Source organism: Anthonomus grandis, chromosome 12 (assembly GCF_022605725.1).
Source record: "Anthonomus grandis grandis chromosome 12, icAntGran1.3, whole genome shotgun sequence".
Lineage (NCBI taxonomy): Eukaryota > Metazoa > Arthropoda > Insecta > Coleoptera > Curculionidae > Anthonomus > Anthonomus grandis.
In genome coordinates this window covers 8,417,694-8,441,703 of record NC_065557.1, presented here as the reverse complement: position 1 = coordinate 8,441,703, position 24,010 = coordinate 8,417,694, and the positions used below count along the sequence as shown (strand labels likewise).

Sequence of the window (24,010 nt, the reverse complement as noted above, 5' to 3'; positions counted from 1 at the left end):
CATCTACTATCTTTCTAACACTTAAATAAAATTAAATTTTTTAGTTTTCGTATTAAATTAATGAGTAATTAAGAATTTCCTTTTACTTGTTGCCATTATTTCCTATTTTGTCAAAAGTTTGAGCTTTGGAAAGTTGGAAATTAAAAAGGAAAGTTTGAATTTTATCCCACGTTAGTCGATTTCAAAGGAAATTGACGTACTTCTCATAAAACAACTATGGTAAAAAAGAGAAAATTGTATATTTTAACATTTTTAATTAAATTAAGAGTATTAAAAAATAGTTATAATTTCCAAAAAAATTTTTGCTTAGCAAAAACATTTCGAGGGATAATGAAGGAGGCAAGTATTTTCAAGTAAGCAAAGGACAGTTCGTAAAAAAGCTCATTAAAGTAAAGATTTTGGTAATTAAAGAGTTTTATATTATGTTGTTTATCGCTGGATAACCCGGAGCCATGTAAAGTACTTTTAAAATTCCGTTAAAACCTTATACATAATTATACCAGTATTTAAACGATGGAAACTGCTTTTTTTTACGAGTGCCTGCTCGGCTTGCCTCTATATACTTGCGTACAATTATTATGATGTTTCTTAAGGCGGTAATTAACGGATTAACGGTGATAGTGGAGAATAATGTAGATTAATGTTAGTGTTTTCCCATTTAATTTTGGACATTAATGTAATAAATGGTTATTAACAGGGACCTCCAGCTTATAGAAAATGGAAGAATTAAATGTCATTACGGCAATTTATGTGCATTACCTATATTTTAATGAAATTTTAAAATTTAAAACTAAAGGAGAAATACGAAAAAAAAAAACATTAAATTATTAAAAGTCTCGAAATATTTTGTGTTGGTAAATTTTTGGCGTGTTTGTTTATTTTATTGGTATCGAGACATTTCCTGACATTGTTGTAGTGTCACTGTTAAAGTGAATTTCAACCAGTTATAAATAAGTTAACTTATATTGAAAAAATGCCTTATTTATCCGAATCCCACAAGATTGAAATCTTAATGATGATTGGTTATGGGGACAGAAGTCGTACTCAGCTAGAGGTTGTCCACGTATTCAGGCAGAATTATCCAGATTTGCCACCTATTAACCAAGGTACGGTTAGTAAAATCGAAAGCAGATTTCGAGAAGTTGGGCACGTGAGGGATGTTTCAAGACAAAGGTCTTCTAAAATCGATGAAAACACCCAATTAAATGTATTGTTAGCGATGGAAAAAAATCCGGTAACTGCAGCCAGAAGAGTAGCTCGCGAAAACTCTATTCATCATAAATCTGTGCTAAAAATTTTAAAAAGTGCAAACAAACGACCTTATAAAATGCAACCCGTTCAAGAGTTATTGGAAGACGATCCAAATCGCAGAGTTCAGTTCTGTGAATTAATGATGAACGCCATTGACGAAAATCGCATATCTTCGGAGTGGATCCTTTTTTCTGATGAGGCTACATTCACCCTAAATGGCCATGTTAATAAGCAGAACTGTCGCTACTGGTCTGACGAGAACCCACACTGGGTAAGGGAAACTAATACACTATATCTTCAGAAAACTAATGTTTGGGCTGGCATAATTGGCAGGCAAGTTATAGGGGCCATATTCTTTAATGATACATTAACTAGGGAAAGATATCTAGAATTTCTTGAACATGAACTAGTTACTGCCTTATATCTGAGTCAGTTCGATCCAGATTTATATGATGAAAGAATCTAGATGCAACAAGATGGTGCTCCCCCACATTATGCCCGTAATATACGCCAGTATTTAGATGACAATTTTCCAAACATATGGATTGCTAGAAGGGGTGCAATCGAGTGGCCGGCACGTTCTCCCGATCTCACCCCACTTAATTTTTTTCTGTGGGGACATTTGAAAAGTCAAATTTATATGAGCAAACCAGGCAACCTAGATGAACTCAAAGAACGTATTAGGCAAGAAATCCGACAATTATCTCCAGAAGTGTTAGAAAATGTCAGAAACCAATTTTCTTATCGTCTTCGGCTTTGCCAACAAGTAAATGGTGCTCATTTTGAGCATTTTATACATTATACGCAACTTTTAATAATTTAATGGTTTTTTTTTCGTATTTCTCCTTTAGATAATCACAAAAGTAAATAGGGCAATTTAATCAAGAAAAAGGGCTCTTTTCAATGAGAGCTTAAAAAAAGTGGCTTTCCATTTGAAAAAAAAAGTTGGGGTTAATTTGGACCTACCTGTAGGTGAAAAAATACAAAAACTATCATGAAATGTGAAAAAAAATAAACAAAAATCGACGGGTCTCAGGAATTTTGCGAGATAAAATTTGATTAGTTTTAACTGAATTTATTCCAGTTAAAGTCACCACACTGTATGTTAAAGTATATTCGGAAAGAAGGTTCACAAAAACTCTCCGCGGTCATATAGGAAATTATATATTAGAAGAAATAAACACCCTATATTAAAAATTGATTTGATGAATATTATGTTAGAAAAAGCAAATTGTATAACAAACAAAAGTTCATTTTTTATTTACTCTGGGCTATTTTTAAATTTTTTAATGGGCTTATGTTGCAATTAAATGGCTATTTTGTCTTTAATTAAGGTTTTAATTTTTTTTCGATCTTATTTGTCATTAATTTGATTTTTTTATTGCATGGTAATTTGGCAAATTTACTTTTTAACTGCGTTTCATACTTTTTTTCATAACTTACAACTCTACTTATTTATCGCTATAATTTTTTCTGCATTTCCTTCTTTTTAGTTTAATTCTTACTTTTTCCTAATTATTAAAAATTAAAAAAATAAAGGATACAAAAATTAAATTTTTCATTAATTTGTTTTAAATTAATTATTTTAAAAAATTGCCTTTTATGAATAAAAAAAAGTGAAAATTAAAAAAAAAATAATTAAGGAATAAACAGACAATTTTGAAGAAAAATATACTTATTTCTTTTATTTACTATAAATGAGCTTATATTGCGACTAATTAGCTATTTGCTTCTTAATTTCTTATTATATTTTTTAATTATTTAAGGCTTGCTTTTTTATTTTAGGTAAATAGATTTTTTATAAATTTTTCCTTCATTTTCCATTCTTACTTTCTCATAACTTACAACTTAATTTATTTCCATTTTAAGCTTTTTTTTGCCTTCCGCCCTTGTTTCTTTTTTGTTCCGTATTTACTTTTTCCAAAGTGTATTAAAAATTTAAAAAAAAAAACACTTTTTTAGATAAAGAATGTAACAGAAGAAAAATAACAGAATTTAATTTCTAAACAAAATAGTTTTTTTCGAAAGAAGTATTTCACAAAAGTTCTTCTAACAGATGAAAAAACGTAAAAAAAAATAATTAAGGAATAATCAGACAAATTCCAAGAGAAAAAATGTTTTTTCTTTTAATTTACTAAAAATGGCCTTATATTGGGATGATTTGGCTATTTGGTCTTTAATTTAACCAAATAAATTTTTTAAGATTTTTTTTTGCGTCATTTTGTTTTCTGATAACTTCGAACTTTAATTACTCATTTTCCACATCATTCTTTTTTTGTCTTCTTTTCTGCCCTTCCACTATTCTTGTTTCATATGTACTATTTCTTGAGTGCATTAAAAAATTAAAAAAAAAAATTATAATGGAAATAACAGTATTTAACTTTTTATAGAATTTTTTTCGGAAAAAGGATGAGAAGTCTTCGTTAAAATTAAAAAAAACTAAATAAGGAAGAAACAGATAACAGCAAAAGAAAAAATGTTTATTTTTTTTAATTGACTCTAAATGGACTTATATTGCGAATAATTAGCTATTTGGTGTTTAATATAAGTTTCTTAGTCTTTTGTATTTTATTTGCCATTAATTTAGTTTCCTAATGTTTTATTTAGTTTTTTATTAAAGTTTATAACAATTGTTTATTAACTTTTACATTTTCTTAGGAATTCAAGCGATTTTTGGCGAAATTCTCGATGAACAAATAAAATATTTGAAGAACATGGAAACTTCGATTTAAAAAAAAACACCAGCGTAATATAATAAATTCTTTATTTAACGATTATCATATTTTTTAAATTTTTGCCATTTTACAAGCGAATTTAATAAAATGTTGAATTTTCATTATTTATAATTTCTTTGCTTGTTTATTTTTGCACTTAATCTGCCACAAATATGTCTGCCTTTAATGTTTAAGAATGTGTGTGAAATTCATCTTGAACTTCTTTTTAATGTATTATTTTTTTTTAACTATAACTACTGATTTTTTCTTTCGTATTCTTAACCTGTATTGATTTTATTAAATTTCAAGATACCTTAAATGAATTTTTTTAACATTTAGTTTCATTTATTTTTTTATAAATATTAAAAATTTATTTAAAATAGAAAATCTGTTATCAATAATAATATAATATAATAATAATAATAATAATAATAATAATAATAATAATAATAATAATAATAAAATATATAAAAACTCAAAAGACAATCCTGCAATTCCGAAAATCGAAAAGTAGATAATATCCTACCCTCTCTAATCATTTTTGATTTAGCGCATTAAGAAAATCACACCGTTTTACAGAAACCTGTAATATATATCTCCTGCTACTTATGACCAACTGCTCCCCTCTAGTGAGCGCAGAAACAATTAGAAACAATGGCGCCAAGTTTGTCGACCTCAAGAATATGTAAAAAAAAGAACAGAAACCAGTTTAGCAATCTACCTGGCCGCCAGAAAGCGCTTATACAGGTAATAATTGGTTTCGGCATTGCCAAGTTTACTAGAAATATTAGATGTCTCGGAAATGGTTATAAGTGCTTGTGTTTTTTTTCATTAGATAAGGCGTTAGACAAAGATTGACGGATCGAGCATATAGTGTAATAAAAAATGTTGATTTAAATGCCAATAATAATTTTAGTGAAGCTAGAAAGATCTTTATTATTATGTATACTATTATTTCACAGGTTAATGGACAGTAACTTTTTCATCTATAATATGTCCAAATAACTACAAAACAAAAAAAGATAGAGGTCCTATGATAACATAAACTTCTGTGCAAAAACTCGATAGGACGTCTATATACAGTTGCGAAACGCCTTCAATAGACGATACCTAGCTTGATTCTCATTTTAAACACATCCAATTTCGTTGGTCAGGAATTGTCCAATAACCAATGGCTATTTATTTATGTTTGATCGATGACTTCCTATTTTCTTGAAGCCATGAGATTAAGAATTTCCCTAATTCGTAGTATGTTATGCATATTCATTAAAATGAAGAAACATCTTTCGACCTATAATAGATGTCTGATGTACCTAATAAAAATATGAGTCTAATGGCTTCAAAAAAAATTATCCATTAAAATCCGGCAAATTAACTATACTTTTCAAAACATCTTTTGGAAGGCCAATTCAACTTCATTCGATAATGATAATTTAACTCCATTGACTTGTCCATAATTACTCCATGGACATTTTGAACTTGATGTTTTTCACGATATTTATTTCTTTATTAACAAGCGAGCTAATAGGCTTCTGTACTCTTGATAACTTTATTCGAAATATTATTATGTTGGTCTAGAATAAGTTTATTATTTATAAACTAAGTAATTGCATCCATTCCTCTCAATTTTTACAATGTATTTTCTGTAAGTTACATAGAAATAAAACAGCTTCATAGCATTTCATCTTACAGCATACAGCTCAAGCTTTCTCATAAGTAACTTTCCATCAATACAGTCACAAACTTTTAACAGATCCAAGCAAAAGTCTAGCACCAAATTATTCGTTTTTGTATGTCTTAAAATGGCTTTTATAAGTTGAAAAACAGCTGTTTGAGTGGATTTTTTTAAAGTGTGGCCATGCTGGAATGCATTTAATAAATTGGACAGATTTAAAAAAATATAACAGTTTTTTGGACATTGCAAGGTCAACGATAGTATCAAATCAAGTAGTAGGCTTATTGGTCTGAAGTTTTCAAGTAAGTAGCTTGGCTTTTTTAATAAAGGGCTTCATGACAGCTATTTTTATTTGATCTGAAGAAATTCCATTTGCGTCACCTATTTATCACCAACTTGTACTAACTTAACTAGGTTACTTAACTTAACTAGGTTAATCTATTTTACCATAGTATTTCCCACTATCTAAGAACTACAATAAAATGTATACAAAACACTAACATGTTTTTAAATGTACGACGTTCCTTAGAATAATTTTGATCTTATCAAATGTGTTGCCACCATGGAAAACTTCTGGGCTTAACTGACAAGTGAGTACATTCCATTTATACACCTTTAGCTATAATGTTTTTTAATGCACATAACACCCAACTCATTTTCAGTTAGCACTGATGATGGCTATTACGCCGAAAGCTTTTAAAAATAAATTGCCTTGAATACATCTGGTTTGATTAATTTGTAAAAAATTATGGTTTTATCTTATTTAGAAACTTTGTGATTTCTTATCGCTTTGTGTACGTTCGACGAAAAACTAAATTTCTGAGATCAGCTAGACGAATATAATTTTTTTTAAGATCCTTAAGTATAACACTGTCATTGTATTGAGATATTGTGTGTTTTATTAATTATGACATTTGGTTTTAAGTTGCAACGATTAATCTCAAAATGACAATTTATACTTATTCAGAAATAGCTATGAATTTTCAAATGTTTATTGACGTCTTGTAGAAACCGGGGCTTAAGGTGGTATAAACATTTAATTGGTTCCCTAATTTTACTCTTTTTTTTCTGACTAAAGACAAGGTGCTCGAAAAATAGACGGAGATATTTCAATGGGTAAAAACTTGTAAAAAAATATGAGAAAAAAATTCTATAAACATGTGTTCGGAAATGCACAGTTTTTAAGATACAGGGTGATAAATTTTTTTTTAAATATTAATTTTTTATTACTAATAATAATTTTTCTAGAACTGACACTTGTCAAATCTCCATGCAGAAATGATTTTTTGTTTTCCAAGGCACCTGTGATTTTTTTTACCAAAAATTAATAAACCAATTTTGTCCAGTGGCATGCAATAAAACAGGATTTATTTTTTTTGTCGAAAACGAAGTGAGATACGAAAAAAATACAAGAGGCAATAAGGTTAATCAAACAACAAATATTAAAGTTGAAAAAAAGGCAGTGGTGTACATTTTTTTGCCAATAATATTTGCTAAGATGTCCCCCGGGATGCCACTGGATCTTATAATTTTAATCTAATTAGAGCTAAATTAGCCTCTTAATACAACACGTAATACTGCCAAATTTCAAAAGAATCGAGTAAATATTTTTTTTAATATTAATAAAAAAATTATACAGTGTAATCCGCATATAATGGACTTGAGGGGACCAAGAGATATAGTTCATTATACCCGAGTGTCCATCTTATGAGACGAAACAAATGATGTATGCACAATTTAATTAAAAACTGTATTTTATTTGATAAACAGGTACATACATACATACATATGTATGTATATGTACATACACAATCATAAGTATTTATAAAAACATTACTTCTCAAAAAAGTCGGTGATTTTACTTTGAATCGAGTGCTTTTTTATATAATTGTTTTGCAAAATAAGCTTAAGTTTATTTAATTTTGAAAACACTTCAGTGCTGTTTTCTTCCTGTAGAAAATAACGCTGTAATATTTGTACACAGCTAAGAGCCTCTTCTGTAGTTACCTCGGTTTCTTCTGCTGTTTCATCTTCAATATTCTTCAACTTCTTCTTCCTGAAGTGTTTGATTTACCAATTCTGCATCAGATAATTCTTCTCTTACAGTAACGTTCTTATCGACGTTAACGAAATCCTCAAAATCCTCTAAAACCATTAATTTGTTTAACAGCTCGGCCAGTGGAAGGTCATCTTTAGGATTGGATACCATAGTAGTAGCAGCTGTTGCTTTTACTATCCCGGCATGAAGAAAACAATTATGGATCGTTTGCGTAGAAACCTCATTCCATGGAAGACTTAACAAACTGACAGCTTCCAAAATAGTAATGCTTTTGTGAATATTGGTAGTATTTTCCATAGTCCCCATTATTTTCATCAGCATTTGTTTCCTATAAACTTGTTTCAAACTCCAAATGACACCCTGGTCCATGGGCTGTGGAACTGATGTTACATTAGGTGGTAAAAAAACTAACTTGATACAATGGAGTCTAATTTCCGGATGAGTCGGGCAATTATCTACTAGCAATAAAATTTTTATCCACAGTAACACATTTATCCACAATATGTATTAAACAACAAAACAAATTTGAAAATTCTAATCGAATTTAAAATTTCAAATTACACTTATGAACTCTTAAACTTACCTATAATGAGGAATTTTCGTTTGTCGGTTCCAGAAGCATTAGCGCAAACCACTGCTGTGATACGTTCTTTTGACATTTTTCCCCTACTACATGTTTCACCTTTTAACTTGTGAGTTTTATCCCAGTTTCGTCGGCATTAAATATGTCTTTATTTGTATAGCCATTACTTATCAGAGGCCAAACATGAGCCAAACAAAGTCATCTGTAATATTTCTATCTACTGAAGCCGACTCACCGCATATTTTTCCAAACACAATGTGATGCCTTTTTTTAAAGCGGTCAATCCATCCAGAGCTGCATGTGAACTCCTCGCCGATTAATTTTCCAAATTCTTCTGCATTGACTTGTAACATTGGACCACTTACTGGAAAATTGTTTGCCCTTTTTTGTTGAAACCACTTGAATAACATTTCGTCGACCTGTGGATGTGAAGACAAACGCATTTTTTTCTTCTTAAAGAAAATATCGTTTCACGGAATTCCTGAAAAACCTCGCTTATGATAGACACAGTGGTAGCCTAATTTTTAGTCCACTATAAGCAAGTTCCATTATAAATGAGTACATCTTGTCCGAGGATTTTACATGTGTTTAAGCCGGGACTTTGTTCATTACATGCGAGTTACCATTATAAGCGACTTCATTATAAATGGACTATACTGTATGTAAGAAAAAAAAATTATTACCCTGTATCTTGAAAACTGTGCATTTCCGGACCCAGGTTTATAGAAACTTTTTCTCATATTTTTTTACAAGGAATCACCCATTGAAATATCTCCGTCTATTTCTCGAACACCCTGTATAGGCATTTTTTGTAACATGAATTGCATTTAATATTTGAAAATATACCTGATGCTGAGAATGCTGAGATATGTTATGTGGTCAAAATCTATTTAAAATTTCGCATTTGAATGTACGCTCTCTTAATACAGGATTCGATGAATTCTCACACTATGTACATCAACATCAGTTTAAGATATTAGGAATAACTGAGACTTGGCTGACACCTTCCCATGACGAAAGATCATTTAAACTTAATGGCTACAAATTTGTTAGAAAGGATAGAGTTGGCAGGGGTGGAGGAGTAGGTGTTTACCTAAAAAGTCATTTAAAATATGAAATACTTCAATTTCAAGTTAATTCAGAATCTTGTGAATATTTAAGCATAAAAATTACCATCAAATCTGTTATTTTCACCACAATATACAAACCACCATCTGCAAACATTAATAACTTTTTAGACAGCTTTGAGGACATTTTAAGTCTTACCGTACCCTTTTGTGACTATCCAATTTTTGTCGGAGACTATAAGATTAATTTTCTAAACCAAACTACACCAAAAAATGATTTTATCAAATGGCTTCAAAATTATGATCTGGAGCAATATGTTAAAAACCCTACTCGGTTTAGTCACACTGGAGATAACTCGAGTTTATTAGATTTAATTATAACAAGTAAAACATTCATCCCTGAAAGTTGTGAGGTGGTACCTATTTCAGAAAGTGTATCTGATCACTGTTTAACTTTTGCATACTTTAATTTGATTTCAAACAAGCCATTTCAAAAATTTGTTTCTTTTAGAAATTATAACAATATTACAGTGGGTGACTTTGAGAGGGACGCTCGAGCACTAAATTGGGATATTATTTATTATATAACTAATATTAATAATAAATTAAACATTTTTAATTCGTTTATCATGTTTTTACTTAACAAGCATGCTCCCTTAAAACAAAAAAAAATCCAGGATAGGCCATATACACCATGGATTACGAATAACATTAAGTTGCTAATGAAATTAAGAGATAAGGCCCACAGGAAATATCTACAGCATGGAACCGACGCCAAACTGCAATACTATAGGGAACTTCGAAATACGACTAAACATGCCATAGCCCGTGAGAAAATAGCTTACTTTCAATCTCTTTCTACAAAGTCTGGAAGGAATTTCTGGAAATCTGCTGAAAAGTTAAATCTGACCAAAACTAAAAATACCAATGACATTTTTCAGCTATTTCCAGATCCATCTGCAATAAATAATTGTTTTGTAAATTCTAATTCAAGTACATATACTACCTCAGATGAAAAGGTTAATTTTTATAAACAAAATAGGCATCAATCATTTACCGAGGAGTTAAGGTTTGGTCTGATAGACGAAGAAGCATTAATCCAAATTTTAAATTCTATTAGCACTAATGCCACAGGCGAAGACGAGATATCAATAAGAGATATTAAATTATGCTTTCCTTATTGTAAATATGCTTTAATAAATATTATTAATACTTGTATTCTAGAAAATAGTTATCCGGACTTATGGAAAAAATCTATTATTTTACCATTACCAAAAGTTTCAAATCCAGGAGACTTTAAAGATCTTCGACCCATAAGTATTTTGCCGGCTATATCAAAAATTTTGGAAAAGCACATTTATCAACAGATTGTTTCATTTGTCGAATCTAAAAAAATAATTCCGCCTAGCCAATCTGGATTTAGAAAAAATTTTAGCACTAGTACCTGCCTAATTAACTTGGTGAATGATGTAAGGCTTGATCAGGATTGGAAAGAAATCACGTGCCTCTGCCTATTAGACTTCAGTAAGGCCTTTGACACACTGTGTCACCGGATGTTGTTGGCTAAGCTTCACCATATTGGTTTTTCTCAGGAAGCTGTAAAATTCTTTGAATCTTATCTAGTCGGGCGTGTTCAGAGTACACTTCTTTATAATGGGCCCAACAAAATTAAATCTGATTACATACCGGTGACAACGGGCGTCCCACAGGGGTCGATATTAGGGCCATTATTGTTTTCATTATACGTTGCAGATATGAACAAAGAGGTTATAAATTCCAAAATACAACAGTTTGCTGATGATTCCCAACTGTACATTTCATTTAATCAAGATCTATTGCAGCATTTTCAGAAAAATCTTAATAATGACCTAAAAAAAATTCGAAGTTTTGCAAATAATCATAATCTTAAGCTAAATGCTGCAAAATCATGTGTAATATTGTTGGGAGAGAACAAAGCCAGAATAGCAAATATTAATTAACATTTAAATATTATGATAGATAATGAAGGGTTGCTTGTTGTCACAGAAGTCAAGAATTTAGGTGTTTACCTTGACACAAGATTAACTTTCGAAACGCATATAAAAAAGAAACTTTGCATTGCCTATTTAAGATTGAAGAAAATATATCAAGTAAACAGATTTTTACCCTCAACAACAAAATACTATTTATGTAACTCTCTTGTTTTATCTTTGTTGGATTATGGTGACATAATTTATCACAGCTCTTTGACTAACAGAATTTCTAAATCTATTCAGAAGTTGCAAAATGCGTGTTTGCGATTTTCATATAATATTTTGTATAGAGATCATATTACTCCACACTTAAATAAACACTCAATATTATCTATGGCTAATCGACGTACGCTACATTTAACCAATTTTATTTATAGAGTTTTAAAATCCAAGCAACCGCCATATTTATATCAACTTTTCATATCTAGAGATCACTATCACCAAACTCGCTATACTGGCAATTTTCTTGTACCGCAACACCGTTCTGCAAATTTCCAAAAATCCTTTGCTTTTGTTGCACCTCAAATATGGAACAATATTCCAATTGAAAAAAAACTTTAGCAATATCTACATTTTCAAAACACATTAAAAATAAACTTTTGCAAGAGCAACGTACAATTTAATGAAAATGTGAGAAAATGTTGAAATTATCTGACTATTTGTGGCTAGATCTGTGCGTTCTCTGTCAGTCCAATTTATAAATAATAATGAATTATTAGTGCTATTCTCCTAGTGACCTATGGGGGGTTCTTGTGCTTGACCGGATACCAAAACTATTGTCATAAACTGAAAATTATTAACTTTATTGTTAAGTATAAATAGTGATTTTTTTTTCTTTAGGTTTTAGTTTTTGGGGCGCTCTACACATTTTTGAAAATAAGTTCCAGACTTGTGAATCGGTTTATTAATCGCAGGGTAGTCCTTTATTTATCATCAACCGAGATTATTGTTATATTTAAAAATGAAGTGTAATTTATTTTATTTTGGGATAAATAAAAAGTTTTTGAATTTGAATTTGGTATATGCATGATCTTGCCTCTGCACATTTAGGCTAGAGACTATTTAGGCTAAGTAAGTAAATAGGCTAAAGTCTTTAATAGTTTTCTCTCTGTCCTTCATATCTGCTCTATCTCAACTCTTTAACCATATTATGTCTCATTTATGGCCCAATTTTCTTGCTTTCATAAATAATTCCGCCAATTTTCTGGCCACCTTGCTTTAGGATATATTATAGAGATTTATTTTCTTTATTTGAATTTATTATAGTTTTTAATTTTTTTTTAAGCATAACATAATTGTATTACTGGGTAACTAAAAATTCTTCGGTCATCCTCCACTTAATTTATTTACAAATTATTTATCCTACATATTTCAGACATATAACACGTCCATCATCAAATTGACGGTTTTCGTCAAGATCCAGTTTTAGTCCCTTTCTCATGCATCTTAATATGCCACTTTTATTCATTGTTAGTTGTTTTAACCTGGCCAGAGGCACTATAGGTTTTTATATATATTGACGAAAACCCTCAATTTGTATCCCTGATGATGAACATGTTATATGTCTGAAACATGTAGGATGAATAATTTTTAAATAAATTTAGTGGCGGATGACCGAAGCATTTTTAGTTGCCCATTGACATATTAACTCCTCTGCAAGTATGGACTACTTCTTCAACTATAATTGTATTTAAACAAACAACAACGAATAAAAATGGTATATTAAGATGCATGAGAAAGGGACAAATATGAAAGGGACTATTGAAATAAATTTACTAAGAAATCTAAGAAATAAATCTGACAACTGAGTAAACGAAAATTCCTGCTGGTCGATATCGATTATTCAGCCCGGACCGGCATGCTCCGGAGTCCCGCGGATAAACGAAAATGCGGCCCGCAGTACGGAGCAACTCGACATGCGCAAACTTTAAATCCTCACTCGTCTGTTTTTTGTTATTTATATTATAAATAAACTTTTTTTTTCGTATTTCGTGTACCCGAAAAATGTGATAAGATAACACGCGAAGCATTCGACTTGTCGTTTTTAAAGTGCGAGAGGTGCGAGGACGTGGTGTACATTTTTATTTCACGGATCCTGTGAGTTTTAATCGAATGTGTAAAGGGTAAAACCTAAAAAGTGCAACATTTTGTAAATGGTTTATTTTTGTTAAGGAATAATGACAACGTTGGAATTGTACACCAAGGTGAGCTGATTATCTTGGTTTTGTAAATAATGAGTGCTAATTGGTTTAAACCCTTTTGTATACCAGTGAACTTGGATTTAATAATTATTATTATTATTAGAATGTCCGTTGTAAAAAGCAGCATAAACCGGTTTAACTTTTTTGAAATGTTCCTTGATTTTTATATTAATAATTAAGTTTTTAACGAATATTGAAACCGAAACCGGTCAATCTGGGCCAAATTTATGTGTTTGCCCTACATTTGGAACCGCTCAATATTGCGATAGGATACTGCGTTTTGGCTTTAAAAACTCACTTTTTAAGCATCAAATTGTTACTTTTAAAACTAGTACTTTTTAAGCATATAATATTTAAAAAATAATTAACTATCTTAAAAGTCTATTTTTTAATTGTTTTTTTATTTATTAAAATAGCCAAGACTTAACATTCAAATTTAAACTTAAACGGTGATTAAATAAACTGGGAAATATAAGAAATAAACTTCATGTCAGTTAGTCGTTTATTATTAACCAATTTAAGCATTTCTTGCTGGTAATATTTATAAACTGCTACATAAGAACATGTTTTTAGAAAGCAAAAGAATTTGTTTTCTATTTTAGAAAAAACACTTTAAAATTTAACATTATTCTTTATTATCAAGTCTTATTTTTTAGTAGATATGCTACAATAAAAACCAAAATTGAGTAAAACTCATTGTTGAGACAATTTTTGCAGAATTTAAGAATAATTATATTTTAAGAATGCAGGTACAAAATTAACAAAAATATAATCCATTTTTATCAATATTTAAATAGCTATATTTCTGCAACTAAGCTAGGCAAAATATTACTATTTTTAAATTTTATTAATTTTACATAGAAATTTGTATATACAATGAAAATACTTGAATCAAATTAATCTATGTCAGTCTGATGTCTTCCTGTTGTTGGCGGTTCATGAACAAATCCCTGGTATTATATAGGTTATAGATGTCTTTGACTGCCCAGAATAAATTTACATGGAATAAAGATCTGGGGAAAATAAGAAATACATCAAATACCTCAAAGAATTCCAAAATATCTAGAAGAAAAAAAAATTTGAAGAATAATTGTTTTTGAAAAACCCCCAAAGTTCTAACCATCCATTTCAATTTATTTTTTATAGTGCAGTCTTAAATTGGTTTTATTGTATGTTATCCTACTTTTTAGTTCACTGTACCTGTTTGGTTTGGTTTAGCGAACTTTGGCAATTACTTTTTACCTAATCTTTGATTTGTCGAATAATTTCTATTTCTATGCATTCTTTTTATTATTTTTGCTTTATTTGTAATTATAGTATTTTAGAATTAGGTTTTATTGTACAACGACGCACCTCTTTTACAGTATATATATCTTACGATTTTAACATATAAATAAATAAATTATTAAAATCCAAACTCTTAATTTCAGTGAAAATGTTAACACTCTTGTTTGTTTTTTCACAAAAAAACTTAAGAAATATTAAATTTTTAACTACAAAAATAATTTAACTTATTATAAGAAATGTCTAAATAGGAACATGGCTTCAAATTTAAATACCGTGAAATACTAACGTAAAATGACTCAAATTCCTGGAATAGAATTGAAAAGTGTCTGAAAAATGTGGGAAATTTGTCAAATGATATAAAATATCTCGAAGAAAATAAAATTACTTTAAGTGCATGAAATACAACTGAAAATTACCGCAAAAATCTGGAAAATATAAAAAATAACATCAGGTACCAAAAAAATTTAAATTGGTCTTAGCATTCCCAAAAGACAAAAAAAAATTATCCGAACACATAAATTTTTAACCCTTCCATCTCAAATTCAAACCTTCCAATTTCAATAAAAAATGTTAAAAATGTTTAAAAATGTTAACACTCTCGTCTTTTACTGACCCTAAAACTGAGGGAATTATGAGTCTTTTTAATTGCAAAATAACTAAATTTACTAAAAGAAAAGTCTTAATGAGAACTCAGAGCAAATAAAAAAATGACAAATGCTCGGAATAAAATTAAAAATTACCCCAAAGATATAAGAAATAAATTCCAAATACCTGGAAGAAATTAAAAGTTTTTTTAGAGTGCCTAGAATTGAAAATCGTCCGAAATCCCGAAACTCTAACAGCTCCTGTTCAAATCCATTTAATGAAAATTTTTACAATATTGTCCTTTTTTTGGCAAAAAATTGGGAAATAACACGTTTTTTAATCACGAAAATAACCAAATTTACTAAAAGAAATGTTTGAGTAAGAAACCTGAATAAATACCGAAATAATTAACTTTAAATGCCATATGCAACTATATTAAAATGCCTACAAATGCCTATATTAAAATTGAAAATTATCTCAAAATTTTAGCAAATATGAGAATTTACTTCAAATATCTGGAAAAAATGTGGCTTTAGAATGCTCAGAATTTTGAAAAAAGCTTTTTCTACTACCTTGCGTACTCACTTTACACACTTCCCAAGGTTTATAAAGTTTGACTTTTTTAGGCACTAGTACGTAAAAAAATTCTTTTTAGGCACTACTGCGTTAAAAGTAATTTGACGTTTATTTGACATTCATTTTATAATTTATCCAAAATTTTTTTGACGTTTTCTTACGCACTAATGCTTGAAGTAATTTGGTATTTGTAATTTTTTTTTAATGTTTTCTTCGGTAGTAGAAAAAATTTTGTATATTACACGTGTGTAAAATACCCTTTTTTTATTCATGTGAATTATGACAAATTTTCCATTCATAGAAAAAGGATCATTTTACAGACTTTAAAAGGATCATTTTACATAAATAACTATAATAATCATCCGAAAAGCAGAAAATCTAATAGTTGAATAGAAGTCCATATTTTGTAGGAGAATGCGTATATAAAGATTACAAATAGGGGAAGTCTTTATCTCCAAGAAAAATTAATCATAAATCATTGATCATCTTTATAATAAGAAAAATAACATAGTTTTAAAACAATTAAAAAATAAGATGGCCAAAGATAGTTTAGTTTTAACAAAAGCCGACAAGGGAAACTGTCTTGTTATAATGAACAAACCAGATTATTTATCTAAGGTTACTCAATTCCTAAATTCCAATAATTTTTGCAACCTAACTAACAACCCCATGTACAAGTTTATAGCCCTATTAAAGTTTACTCTTAAACAAAGCCAATTGACTCTCTTCCATGAATCCCTCCACTCCTCTCCTTTACTGCCTACCGAAAATACATAAAGCTAACTACCCTGTTCGTCCAGTAGTTGCCTACATGAATTCTCCTGCTTCCAGACTTTCTTCTTGATTATCTTATATTTTACCTTCTACGTTAAACTTCAACAATCCTTTCTCTATAAAAAATTCTTTTGAATTAACTGAACATTTATTTCCTATCCGGATACCACCCCAATCCTGGCTTATCTCTTTTGATGTTACTAACTTGTTTCCGAGCATACCTCCGAGTGATTGCATTTCAATACTCAGAGAACTACTTTATACTAACACTAATTTACCCAGTCATTTCATTTTGGATTTGTGTTCTCTAGTCAATTGTGTGCTTCTTCAAAACTTTTTTCAATTTGACAATAATTTTTTCGAACAAAAAACTGGATTAACAATGGGCTCTAATTTGTCACCTTTTTTAGCCGAACTGTTTATGTATAAACTAGAACAACAAATTTCGGAACACCATTTATTTAAAAAACATATAAAAACATGGGTTCGCTACGTAGACGACATTTTTACTATTTTTAATGGAACCAAAGACGACCTAGAAAACTTTGTTGATTTCATTAATTCTGTTCATCCCAACATACAGTTTACCTACGAGTTAGAGAAAGAATCAAGTTTGCCATTTTTAGACCTTTTAATCACTTATCACAATAACCATTTTGAATTTCAAATATATCGTAAACCTACAGCCACAGATACAGTAATACCCTTTACCTCTAATCATCCCTTTAGCCAAAAATTTGCCGCTTTTAATTGTTTTTTTCATAGATTGTTCAATATTCCACTAAACGATATTAATTTCAAAAAAGAATATAATATAATTTTACAAATCGCTCGAAACAATGGATATCCTATAAATGTTATTAAGAAGCTATACAACAAACATTTTTTCAAAAAACTTAATAAACCATTACTCAGTAAACCCAACACCCTCAGATCTTATCGATCTATTACTTACTTTGGCAACGTCTCTTCTACTGTCGCACAATGTTTTAAGTCCAATGAATTTGTCACTAAACCTAATATTTGTTTCAAAACCAAAAACAACTTGGCAAAACATTTAGTAAACACTAAAGATAAAATACCGATAACACACCGATCTGGAGTTTACAAGTTAACTTGTTCCCACCCATTATGTGATATCTGTTATGTCGGCCAAAGCGGAAGGAAAATTGAAGTCAGAGTCAACGAACATTTAAGACTTATCACGCGAAATAAAAATACTTTTATTAACAATACCAATTCTCCTTTTGCGAACCACATATTAGAGTCTGGGCATAGTTTTGATCCGGGACCTAACACTGAGGTTCTGCATGTTTGTGAGAAAGGGTTACAATTGGACTTGTTGGAAGCATTTGAAATAAATAGGGCCATAAACTCCCCAGACTGCACATGCATTAATGAGCAAACTAAGTTTGACAGTTTACGCTTTTTTGATTCAATTAGCCCTAGAAAATAACTTTTACCTTTATTGTTTCTAACTCTTTCATCTTATCTTATAATATTTGTATTAGTCAAAATTTAAAATATTTTCTTTAACGCAACGTTAATATACAATAGTTCCTTAGAGTACCTTCTTTTAATATGTAGAAATCTGTATCGTCCTTAGTATAAATTTTATATTTTAAATCGTAGATGTCCTTATTGTACTATGTTTTTAATTTTGATTCTTTTATTTATTGTTGTTTTTTTTTTCCCGATAACGGGTAATTTTTTGGTTTATTTGGTGAACGTATATGTTTTTTGTAATGTTCTGGTAAGTTCTAAATCTATATTGTTATAGCGAATAAGCTCTTTTTTAAAATTGTCCTGAATTACCTGTAGAAAATCTAATGCCTGGAAAAAAATTGAAAAAATATCAATTTTTTTTTAATTACAAAAAGAACCAAAGTTGATTAAAAGAAATGTAGTAAAATGAGTAAAGAGAACTAAGAAAATGGTTTTAGATTTAAATACCGCCTGGAAGCAACTAAAAATACCTTCAAATGACTGGAATAAAATAGAAAATTACTCTAATCGATGCTACATTTGTTTTTTAATTTTTTAATTATTTTTTTTAAATATAATATTTTTGTATTTTTATAATAAGTATAGATTCTAATTAAATTGTTTTAATTTCTTAAAATGGCCAAGGTACGACATTCAAAGGTATCATTTTTAAATTAGTCCTTATTTATCTTCATGTTCTTAAAATTTTTTCATACTTTTTTTATTTCGGATTTTAATTCAACAATTTTAATCCTATGTAGGTTTATCTCATTCTAAAAATTCACCAACCACAAACAACTAATTTTGTAAAATTTTATTGTTTGTGATTTGTCCTTTTTCTTCTATATATTTTTAATACGCTCTTCCTAAACCCAGAAAACTCAAGTCTTTTTTTCTTCAGATATTTTTATAATTTTTTTAAACTTTAAAACCCTATCTTGGCCCAATTTATGTAATTTTCTTTTAATCCGGTCAATATTTATATACAACATGAAACTGCGTTTGGTTTTTGCAAATGTATAACAACCATGAACAGAATAATGTTTAAATTGAAACAAGTGTGTGTGTGTGTGTGTGTGTGTTTAATATTCCAGTCATACCTCTTGTATAAATATTTTTTAATTAAATAAACAATATATAATATATAAACAAATTTTACATCATACGTCCCCGCACTGGTCATTGGGTTAATCACTCATAACACATTGTAATTATAAAATGCGAAATTTCGGTGTATTAGCAACCATTATCAGGATATAGGCAACCACATTTTTTTAAATTTTGTGTAAAAAGTTTTAACTATGAATTTTTTTAAAGGGCGATGAACAAAAGTCCTTTTAATTTTTGAAAACTGTAATGTTGGTGTTCGTAAGTCAGTTGCAGAGTGTAGGGTAAACTATCATCAATCACTTCTTATTTTGTAAATAAATACCCTAAAAACCCCAAAATAACTAAAATTAAATCAATTTTTTCTCATATTCACCTATTTAAATTAAGACAGCATCATTATATTTATCATATTTATAAAATTTAAACAAAATTATACATACATATATTAAAATACAATATTTATTGTCTCGATTTTTTTTCTTAAAAAAAAAGCGATTGTATATAGTACCTTAAATAGAAAGTAATAGTAGAGAACGTGGTAATTACGTTCTATAACCATCAACAATAACAACATTTACACGAAGTCGAGAATGTAGCGTGAGAACTAGAAGCAATTTACGAAAACCTCCTACGATCACGCCATATTTTAAGTAGACTTGGAGAGAAGTGTAATGTATACCATTCATGGTTAATTAGTTTTTTTATAATAAAATATAACATTAGCTATTTATTTATAGAGACTTGGAGTGTCCATTTCTAGAGGTAAAATGGATGACTTTATGTTTTTAAGTTGAAAAGAACATATGAAGATTAAAACTTAAATTTAATGTTTTATCTGGCTTTGGTTCTGTTAGTGGGTAATCCCAAAAGGCCCCTTGTGAACTTTTAGAGGAATTAAAAAAACTGACTGAAGAAGAACTGGTAGAAAAGAAACAAGGAAAAAAAATATTGAGAATAATTTATAATATAAGAAAAGATGGACAATAAGAAAATAGTCATTATACTTTTGGACCAGTAAATAATATATGAGATTCATAGCAACAGATAAAAAAAGCAATTATTCCTAAGGGAGAGAGATTTTCTTAAAATACTAAAAAAACACAGGATATCAGAGGCAGCATGGAACTCTTTAGAAATAGAACTCTAGCTGCATTTTATATCATGGTTTCTTTTTCTAAGTAGTGTTTGAATCGGCTTGAAATAATGTTCTTCTCCTATAGTGTGTCTAATTATACCGGAAAAATATCATTTTATTCCCATTCTCTTCTAATTTTCAGATTGAGATCGGGATATATAAATGAGAATTCGATTTCTCCACCTTTTTCTATATCATCGTTTCATTTCCTAAGTAGTGTTTGGATCTCCTGGAAATAGTGTTTTTTTCCTTTAATGTATGTAATCAAACCCGAAAAACATAATTTTATTCCTATCCTCTTCCAATTTTTAGATTGAGATAGGGATATATAAATGAGAATTCGATTTTTCCACCTTTTTGTATATAATCGTTTCATTTCCTAAATACTATTTGTATTGTCTGGAAATAGAGTTTTTCTTTCATAACGTATCTGATTATGCTCCAAGAACATCATTCTATTTCTATTCTTTTCTAATTTTTGGATATTTGCATTATATCATATATTAAACCAAAAATGAATCCAGAAGTGAAAAAGGAGGAAGATAAAGAAAAAGAAGAGGTGAAGGATATATCAGGAGAAAAACTTTCTAAATATGAGAAATTTAGGATTTGACCCTTAAAATGTGACAAGAAAAGCTTTGAATTCTAGCATCAATAATACATAAGATCTACCAATAAATAAAGAATTAATTATGATAACAAAAAGTGAACGATGTCTCTAGATTTTTAAATATAATTAGATTTTCTAGGTCATATTCCTAGAATGGCTTAAATCAGGAATAACAAAGTAACAAAAGTTAAAAATACAGGATTAAAATGGAGCATGGAATTTTATAGGAAAGGAGTATCAAACCTACATTTGTAATAAAATCATGTAATACAAAGCGAGAAGAAAAACTTTCAGGTTTGTGATCAGTAGTGTTCCTGTTTCTATGGATACAACAATATTGTCTTGGTATATATGTGCCAGAATTTCTAAAAAAGATCAAATAGGTAATTTTGCGATGTTCATCATATATGCTAGACTCCAATCCATCAGATGAATCTGAATATCTTTTTTTTTATGCAATAATAATCAACAGCAATACTAATATTTTCTTCTGAAAAGGTGCATATTAAATTCAGTATTTCAATACAGACACTAGTAAAAGTCTTTATGATTTTTTGTAAATTAAAGTGAGCTTTTGGGAACCTATTTTCGATCACATATCATCACTCTCTCTGCGTCTATTCCGTTTATGTGTCAAAGTTTACCCGTAAATTTATCTATTAATTTTTCTTTTCTCTCGATATATCTTTGGTCATATAATGGTTGTCGTATTTGTTCCTTTCACAAACCGAAAATACTAAAATAATAAAATGCAAGGAATATTTTTGAAGAGTGAAAGTACAACGCTTTATTTGGGAACTGGTTTACTTTTAAGACAACTCACAAAAGGAAAAGTTCATTAGGTTGGTTTGACCTAAAATAAATGCCAAACATTTGTCTATTTTAAGAACCATCTTCAACATATAGGGTATTTGACAAATGGTTTGCCAAATAAAGAAGGTTAAAGCTATTTAACTCTTAATAAGATCTTTATTTTAAAGTAACGGGTGAATTTTAATTAATACATTTTTTGCATAAATACTTTCGATTTAAAAGAATATTCTTAAGATATTACAGTATTATATATTACAGTTAAAACAAATAAAAATAACAAATGCATGTATTTCCGCTTGAAACACCCTATATAATCGATTACCGATTTATGTTACAAAATTACGATTTCCGTATCGCATTTTTATGGCATTTGAAACCATCAATACACCTACTTTTCAATTTAATCGTCACAAGGTCATGGTAAACGCGATTTAAATTATCTCACTTTGTATACGAGATGGCAAGAAAGTTTGCCGGTATATTTAAATAAATAAAATACAAAACGCATCCGTTTATACGAAAAACGCAACCTGAATAATTACGGAGGCATTAAAAGGCAAATAAATGACCGAAGGAAATGTGTAACGACGTTTTTAACCCGCATTATGGGTATGAACTTTAACCGCTGTTGAAACTGGTTCATTTGGGTACCATTTAAAACGTGCAACGTTTATATAATTACTTTTTATAATTTAAAAAAAAAACAACTGGACCTAAAGAGGGTTTCGTAACACAGAAAAAATCACAATTTTAACCAATTTGTCATGAAAAATAATTATTTACATTTGAAAAAAATTATATATTTATGTAGAGATTAACGTGATTAGATGTCTAAGTATGTGAGTCATTTTCATTAAAAATAATTCCATTTTCAATTGTTAATAAGGGTAATCATGATTTATTTTGTTTTTGTTGCCGGTGACGTCAGAGTTGTAAAGTGGTATAAACCTAATATCCCAAAAATATGTTAAGGAATTTATGTCTTAAATCCAGTTTTGAGAGTTAATCAGTTTTTTTCAGTCAGGTTTTTTTAGGTTTTTTCTTTTACTGCTTTCACTTTATTTAGTTTTTGTATTTTTAATTTATTTAACATTTTCTTGAATATTTTGTTATTTACATTGTTTTTTATTTTTTCTTATTAAATTATTGTAAATTATGTATTTGCTTTTGTATGTGCCTATTAGGCTAGATAAGCATTAGTATTATTTTTACTTATACCAAATTTAATGTCATAAATTAAAATTTACCAATTTTTTTGCAATTTTGCAAAAATATCAAAAACTAAAATTTTAAAATTTCCTCCATTCAAACCAAATCTGTTTAGAAATTCCAAAAAAAAAAATTGTTTACAATTTCTACTTACAAGCAAATATTATAAAAAATTTGAATAACGTAAACATTATTTGTTTTAGATTGAGAGGTCTTAAACAAATATATAGCTCTAAATACAGTTCATATTTATTTATACTATATTTTAATATAGAACTACACTACTGTTACTCTCTACTATATTTCTCTATATTTATTTTATTTATACTATGTCTTCTATATTTTTTTCAGTATTTATATGTATATGTTTATTTTGCATCTTTTAAGTATTATATTTGGAATTTATTTATTCACATTGTTCTCATTTTTATTTTTTTTGCCAATAAATTTTGTAAATAAGTTATTTGCTTTTGTATGTCGCTATTCTGATAAAAAAACATTATTATTATTTAATTTCTTTTTATTTTGACTTATATCAAATTTTAAGTCAATTTTACTATTTTAAATTTTTTTTGCAATTTTAAATTTAAAAAAAAAGGATTTTTAGTATATATCATACTTAAAAATCATAGAGCAACTTTCTTTTAAAATTTGTAGTAAAACTGATAAAAATTAAAATGTATTTTTTTATCTTTTTTTTTTAATTTTTATTTTTAAATTAAATTGTCAAAATTTCCACGACACCCAAAACTACGAAAAAAACTAAAGAAACATATTGGGACTAAAAGTATATGAAGAATAGTTTTTTGTATTCTTTTTATTATTAAAATCAGTAAAGAGTTTACAAATTCATTTATTTTTTAT

At 28.7% G+C, this 24,010-nt stretch overlaps 2 protein-coding genes across 2 annotated transcripts in view; one reads left to right on the top strand and one right to left on the bottom strand.

Moving 5' to 3' along the window:
• Positions 1-24,010, bottom strand: part of LOC126743385 (succinate dehydrogenase [ubiquinone] flavoprotein subunit, mitochondrial-like) — an 87,040-nt gene that overhangs the window by 9,217 nt on the left and 53,813 nt on the right. The window lies entirely within an intron of this gene.
• LOC126743383 (unconventional myosin-Va) overlaps positions 13,238-24,010 on the top strand; it is a 55,272-nt gene continuing 44,499 nt past the window's right edge. The window contains exon 1 of the mRNA XM_050450440.1: positions 13,238-13,565. Within this exon, the coding sequence (XP_050306397.1) occupies positions 13,539-13,565 (27 nt within the window). The 5' untranslated portion in view covers positions 13,238-13,538. The remainder of the gene's footprint in view (positions 13,566-24,010) is intronic.